At 42.0% G+C, this 7397-nt stretch overlaps 1 protein-coding gene across 3 annotated transcripts; it reads left to right on the forward strand.

Moving 5' to 3' along the window:
• The first annotated feature begins 3434 nt into the window (after positions 1–3434).
• Positions 3435–7192, forward strand: LOC106812871. Of its 3 annotated transcripts, none has more exons than XM_014816866.1 (5): positions 3435–3576; positions 4521–4674; positions 5100–5215; positions 5603–5717; positions 6001–7186. In XM_014816866.1, exons 2-5 carry the CDS (start codon positions 4533–4535, stop codon positions 7128–7130), a joined length of 1503 nt encoding a protein of 500 aa, XP_014672352.1. In that variant the 5' UTR covers positions 3435–3576; positions 4521–4532; the 3' UTR covers positions 7131–7186. The 3 variants fall into 3 exon arrangements, with proteins under 3 accessions (XP_014672352.1, XP_014672353.1, XP_014672351.1); XM_014816867.1 differs by lacking the exon at positions 3435–3576 and having other exon boundaries at positions 4044–4674; positions 6001–7077; positions 7165–7192; XM_014816865.1 differs by lacking the exon at positions 3435–3576 and having other exon boundaries at positions 4044–4674.
• Positions 7193–7397: the final 205 nt, after the last annotated feature.

Here is a 7397-nt window from a genome sequence, read left to right on the forward strand (position 1 = left end):
CTTATTATTATACCTTAGCAGATGTGGAGTTCTTAAGTGAGATGAGAAATTCATCGACGTCCTCCTCGCAGTTCGAGTATTTGCCCGGCCGCATCACAGCGTCGACCATAATCTGAGAGATTTATTGGACACAATTCATACAAATTTTGGTCTTTAACAATAAGGGAATCCAGCATTATATTTTGGGTAAAAAGAAATATTGTTTATTTGAACATGCTCACCAATTATTTCTTCAACATATCCTACTCGCCAATATTTGTCGTTTTAACGTAGTGTAAGAAAATCAAGGCTAAATTTCATATAATTGCATAAATGCATTTTCTTTGTTAAATAAATAAATTCTACCTCTCCCTACAAAACTGTAATGACTGATTTTCACATTTTGGGGCTATTGGCGGCAGTACAAGTTGGTGAAGAAATATCAGCAGCATGAATAATTGGTCAATTTGTATATTTCAGGCTCTAGAATGCCGCTGTGTATTGTTGGCTGGCAGATATCAATCAACAGCATTCTGCAACTTTGGGACTTTCTCCAGCAAGAACACGACATGAAATATTTGTTTACCAGACAGCTGAACCAGGATGTTGTTGAGAATCTCTTCTCGATTGTAAGAGCAAAGGGAGGGGCACGGGACAACCCTGATACCAGCCAGTTCCGAGCTGCTATGAGACAGGTAACGTCTTTTTTTGTTTATGTTTTTGGTACTAACGCGTTAAAACATCTCGATCTACGAGACACGATCTTTACTACTGTAAAACGGGTATACTAGTGATCGTAGTGCATGGTAAACAATTGAGATGCCAACCGTTGTCCAATAAATATATCAGTAAAATATGTGCATCACAGTGAAATATCACATTAGTGTGTCGCAGTAAAACAGTAACAATTAACATAGTAACAATTAAGTATCGCAGTAACGAAGTATCAGTAAAATATTACAGTATTTTGTTTCTAATTCAACTAGTAATTAATTACATTTGTGATGTCCCTTCGAAGTTTGGGTAAAGCCATTGATAGTGTCTTATTCACTAAAACTTGTATACATACAACATTAGGTATGTGTAAATTTACTCTCTAAAAAATGGGATTCACCAAACAAATTGTTAAAATGTTCTGTAATAAAAAAAATTAAAATGGGAGATATGGAGATTGGCCAACATGTAGGCCTACGGGGCATTATGATTANCGAGCCGGCTTTTAGACTTGGCTGGCCGCAATGTCTGCATTTCCTTCCCTGACCATTCAAGTTGAAGGAGGGAATGTGTCTTTCCCCTTCTGTTTACAGCTCTTGACCTGTTGACGCTCCAGCTTCGAGCATCCCAACTCGTTTTCGATTACCCCCCCATGTCCCGATTTCGAATCCGGTACTCGAGCGTTGTAGATTTGTTGCAACTGTGACGGACGGACGCTACGCTAATGCCATTCTACAAGGCTGCATCTGACTTGTCAGATGCAGCTGAAAATCAAATCTTCGCCAAACCGCGCCACTGGCGGGAGAAACGGCCTGTGCGGATGAGGGCAGGTTCTGTCGCGTCTGCGTCGCACACAAAGCCTGCATCAGTGCATGAGCACAAATGCTATCTCGACTGTAACTTATTATTTATTGGCTTTCAAGAATATAAGTTGTCTTCTTGTGCTCACGTTGGAGAGTATGCTATGGTTTACCACGCGGTGTTTGTGTACGGATTTCTAACAAAGTCAGCAATTGTTTCGCCCTTACACGATTTCCGCTAACGACTATGGGCTTCAGAACGTCCGTGCGGTGGGTTTACAGTTCGTACAGGACGTGGGGGTGCAGTAAAATCAACTGATGATCTAACGGCAGGCATTGTCGCCCAACACTACATGGTATCCCCGTGATCTAGTATTGAATGGAATATCTCATGTAAGGACCGTAGAAGGCAGGCTAAGAGGCTTAAGATAAGTCACAAGGACAAAGGTTTGTCTGATGCTAGGGGCACGGGGTAGAGCGTATTTATTTCGCCGATCCGCGAGTTAAAATCGCCAGGGCTGAATTAATCGCCCGATCTACGAGAAGGGGCACAGTACGGCGAAGTTGAAGCGCCCCATGTTTAAGCTCACATGATATCAACAGACACGTCCGATTGGGTTAGAAAAATCGGAGGTCGGGCCGACAAAAAATACCGTCCGGACATGGGCACCGAGCGAATTTTGCCAGCGTAAATAATCGGCTGCGAAAGATCTAACATTTTGGATGCTGGGCTTACTTCGTGGGGGCGATTAAAATCGTGGGCGGCGAGTGAACGGACGACGCGCTCTGTGTGGGGGGGGGTGCGCGGGGCAATTTTCAGGCGATTTCAAAGCATTCGGGCGCCCGCCCCGCCCCCCCCCCCGCCCCCCCCCCCCGCCCCCCTCCTGCCCCCGCCCCGGGGCGAGCCGGTCGGGCGTCAAAAGTCGCTCGTCCGGTCGCCCTACCTTTAGGACAACTGAGGTATGGCCTCAGATGTGCAAGTATGGTGTGAATTGGTTACCTTAGGAGGGCCGAAGAGGATAATGTAAGTCGACTGGCAAGGTGCAAAACTAGCGTCAAGTGCAGTTGTGGTTTGGTTATGCGGACCGACCTTCTCCGAAGATGTGTAAGCATACGCGAAGTTTTGGTACGCGCGTAGGCTCAATTTAGGGAGCGAGCGCTAGAGCTGCGGCTAGGTTAGGTGTTGGTGCCGAGTTAGAGAGCGGAAGGAAATTATGATCAAGGTTCAGGGTAAAGGTGAAATGCAAGGTCGCAGTGACTGGTCTTGAGTTACTGCTGCACACCTCTTTCCCAGATGCCAAGCGTGCGGTAATGGCTAAAGGCAAAGACGCCAATTGTTTTTGGTGTGGCGGAGTCAATCGGTTGCCATGTACACAACATCTTTTGTTGCGAAATATTGGTAAGAACCTGTAACTTGCTGCTGCTTGTAGGCGTTGTCATTAGAATGTTGCGCACACGAGGCCAGTTGATAACATGTCCGCAGTAGTAGATCAGTGTATATAATGATAGATATATATATATTATTATATGATATGATATATGTATACATATGTCCGTGCGTGTGCCAAATTTACATGACAAGTAGTGGGGTAAAAAATGCAGCTACACGTTCGTAGCGATATTTTCGACAAAAAAGGTCTGTTACCGGGGGATGGCAATGATGACTCCGCACACTAAAACCTTTTCGCGTCTTCGCTTCACCCCGTGATACGCCCTTCATGCGAAATTTGAAGATGATCGAGAAGAGACGGCCAGCGTCTTTAGGAGCGCATCACAAGGAATCTCTGCCGGCCTCGGGCGGCGGGGCGGTTGGAGGCGGAGGCCGAAGCGCATAGTTATCCCAAAGATGTGAAACATAGATGGGCGAGGTGTCCTATTTGCGTGCATAGTGCGCGCTTGGCGCGACCAGCGCCGCTACTAGCGTCAGTGGTAAGGTACTTGCAGGCATCTTGCAGGCAGCCATGGAGAAATCCAATTGGAAGTCGAAAAGTACAGGACACCACTGTGCAGCGGTAAACTGCAATAATAACCGAAAAAATAGGCGGGACCTAAGTTTCTTTAGGTTTCCAAAGGACTCAGAAAGGTAAAGCAAAATTATAGGCACGATACTTATTCAGTTATTGTCGTATTTTGGATGTTTGTCCTAGCGCTAAGTTAAGGAATGATCGAGGAGGGAAAAGGCCACACGCTATTCATCTGTCTCATGGTCGATGGGGCGGGTCGGGTGAAGCATTTGTGTCGCGCAGAGTTAGTGTAGTATAAACCGTATGATCGGATTATAGAAACCGCACAGAAGGGCGGGGGCGACTCCCATCACTATCATGTAATAGGCCCGGTAGGCATAGCATGTTCGGCATCTCCATATCTCAGAACATTTCATGGAAGATTCACTTGAGATAGATCTAGACTCCTAACTATGGTAGGCTAGCTGGGTTAGCCGGGGGTAAAGCAATTATCGTTCGGGGCATTTTGTAATTCGTTAATTAAAACTCATGCATTATGTATATGCACCAAAACAAATGTTTTTTTATTATTATCATAAGATGTTAGGCCTATTAAATTCATATATGCTTTTGCAAACTTCATGAATGATATTGTTATGGCTGATGTTGTCGTCTATGAGATTTTTATCTGTTTGTTGTTAATTGTACACAATCATATATTTATGAAACATACCGTTGTACTGACTACTGGTATCCTTATGATACTGGTCTACTTCTTCATTGTTAGATGTGCGTGCTGGGTGCAGACTTCCAGGAGGGAAGACCTCCGCCAGAAAGATGCATTGTATCTGAATTCGAATTGCGTGTTCTGCTCAGTACATTTTGAGGCAAGATAAGATCAGAAGTTTATTGTATCCCCAGACAACTATTTTGATATTTCCGATTATGATACTATTTTGATACGTTCTCGTTATCATGTCATGGTTATCGACCCTTGCCTTGGGCCACAATATTCCAGATATTGTTTTCATCTCTAAAACAACCACATCAAATCTAAATCAGTGATGTTTTGAATATTTCCCAGGATTCACAGTTTATGAATGTGTCGAGCCGCAACAAACTGGTGTGGAATGCGATTCCTACAATTTTTGACGTGCCAAACCCTCCACAAAGAATCACCGCTAAGAGGAAACGTCCAGCGGCAAGATGCAGTTCACCGAGCAAGAAGCCCAAGATTGGTGAGATCATTAGGAATTTGAGTACATATGTACTTTTGTAACATTTTAAGTGTTATTGTTTGTTTTCTGGCAGTTTCTTTATTGATGGCTTTGAAGGTTTATTCCATCATGTAGTTAAGTACTACAGGTGAATTGAAGGTTTATTCCATCATGTAGTTAAGTACTACAGGTGAATTGAAGGTTTATTCCATCATGTAGTTAAGTACTACAGGTGAATTGAATAATAGCAAATATGAAGATCTATATAGAAAACATATGATAAAAAATAGAATTAATGTTAGGTTGGCTAAATTTATGTTTTTAAAGAATTTTAAAACTAAATAAAATTAAGTACAAAGAATTGTCAGTATACAGTAATATGATGCTGAGTGAGAGTTATTAGGCAAATAACAGATATTTCATGTAAATTTTGTTTGTTTCGTCAGACAAAGATGTTGTTCCTACACCTTCCATCGAATCTCTGCCCAATGTATCCGAGTCGCCAAGTTACCAGGAGAAGATGAAGAACCTGAAGCGGCGAAATAAAGCACTCCTGACGCAGGTTATTATATTAACTTTTTCAATTCCTTTTCAATGTGATTTAGTATCACAACATGAACATTTATAATGGATAAGTGTCTACTGTTAATGGGTACTACATAATTTATGGTTTGTTGCTGCTATTCTTAGAACTTTCAAAATGATCATTTGATGTTAGTCAAAAATTAAAGGTCTCTTAAATTTTTGCTGGTTTGGTCATACAGTATATTATTATTTGGTCATTTATTCATGATTAACTAGTTATGACTTTGAACTATTTTTTTGTTGAGTATCCCATGGTGTAATATTTTGAACTGAACCCGGTATGATATAATTATCTGCCTTGTGTTCTAATTGTTCAATAATTGTTTCATAATTGTAATTGTTTAATAATTTTTCACTTGTCCAGATACATCGCTTGAAGCTGAAAGTGCAGAGCATCAGGACATTGAACCAGAAGGCTGCACCTCTAACAAAAAATAGGCTGCAACAGCTTGAAAGCCTTCTGAAAGAATACCTTAGTGGTATGTTTAGGGATATATTTTATATAGGCTATCTGCATTTTTGGACACTGCCATATTAGATAAATAAGAATGCTTCTACAAAAATATGTAGATATACATTTTAATATATTTCAACCATAAAACTAGACAGCTACCTCCACCACACTGGGTTGATTTTAAACAAAATAAGCAAAGTATGGACAGCGTTGCAAAGTGGTGGAGATAACAATGTGTATTAAATCTGAACTCATAAAAATGTGAGCACTACCAATTTAATAATTTGTCTTATTTTTCCCATTTCCAGATATACAACTCCACTTTGTTATGTCCCAGATCCGTGCATCAAACCGGACTGTGAGGGGACGACGTTGGACCACCCATGATAAAGCATTTGCACTGTCACTGTTGCACTCAAGCCCAAAAACGTATCGAATACTTAGAAAAGCGTTTGCATTGCCTTCTGTCCAAACTCTAATGAAAGTGATGAACAACCTTGAACTTTATCCAGGATTCAACACTAACATACTAGAAGCACTTCGTCTCAAAGTGCAGAATCTTCCACCTGTGGCAAAGCTTGTGTGTATAGCAATGGATGAAATGTGTATCAAGACAGCTCTGTCATATGATCGCAAGAGAGATATCGTTGAAGGTTTGGTCGAACAAAAGCTTGCTAACCATGCAATCGCGTTCATCGTTCGAGGCATCATCTACAGATGGAAGCAGCCATTTGGCTTTTTCTTCTCAGCTGGTACGATGTCTGGTGAAGAGATGAGATGTCGACTGTTTGAGGCTTTAGAGCTTCTGGGCAACATCGGTCTTACCGTAACAGCTGTGATCAGTGACCAAGGCAGTAACAACATCAACCTCTTTCAGACGAAACTGCATGTAACTGTCGACAAACCATTCTTTTTGCATGAAGGACGCAAGATCTTCGTCATCTATGATCCTCCACACTTGATCAAAAACATCAGGAACAATCTAAAAAAGCACGGATTCACGGTTGATGAATACAGTATCGAGTGGCAACACATACGTGACTTTTACTATAAAGATGCTAGTAAGCCGACCAGATTAGCTCCGAAGCTGACTGAGAAACATTTAAACCTGCCACCATTCAGTTCCCTTAGAGTGAAGCTTGCGTGCCAGGTTGTGAGCCATTCTGTGGCAACTGGTATGAAGGTTATGTCACAGTGGGGCATCATCAACAAAGAGGCGATACATACAGCTGAATTTTTAGAGTGCTTCGATCAGCTATTCAATGCATTCAACAGCAGCACAACAATCAGTTCATCTGTTATGAAACATGCCTTTACTGCAACATCTGGGCACAAAGAGTTCCTCCTCAAGAAGTTGAAATGGCTGCAGGGTATAAAAAGCAAAGGTAAACATGGCTCTTTGCATGTGTTACTATTAAATAACCACGTTGAAGCTTAAAATGTTCTGTAATAAATCAATTTGTATATTTCAGGCTCTTAGAATGCCGCTTGATTGTTGGCGCAATATCATCAATACGCATTCATGCAACTTTGGAGCTTGTGGACAAGGTTCACCCGAGGGCAAGGAACGACGAGCGATGGAAATGATGTTGAGTTTAGCCAGGACATCTGACGCAGAGGATGTTGGCTGGAAGAATGTCTTGTTCTTCACATGTAGGTAAGGAGAAAGTGGAGTGGAGGCGGGCGAGAAGCCATCGATACCACA

Source organism: Priapulus caudatus, unplaced genomic scaffold (assembly GCF_000485595.1).
Source record: "Priapulus caudatus unplaced genomic scaffold, Priapulus_caudatus-5.0.1 Scaffold695, whole genome shotgun sequence".
NCBI lineage: Eukaryota > Metazoa > Priapulida > Priapulimorpha > Priapulimorphida > Priapulidae > Priapulus > Priapulus caudatus.

Excerpts from the sequence above, each read along its gene's own strand:
- LOC106812871 (XM_014816866.1), top strand. The coding sequence starts at position 4,533 with ATGAATGTGTCGAGCCGCAACAAACTGGTGTGGAATGCGATTCCTACA. Across the intron at positions 5,216-5,602 it reads ATAAAGCACTCCTGACGCAG|ATACATCGCTTGAAGCTGAA; the intron begins GTTATTATATTA and ends TCACTTGTCCAG. Across the intron at positions 5,718-6,000 it reads TCTGAAAGAATACCTTAGTG|ATATACAACTCCACTTTGTT; the intron begins GTATGTTTAGGG and ends TCCCATTTCCAG.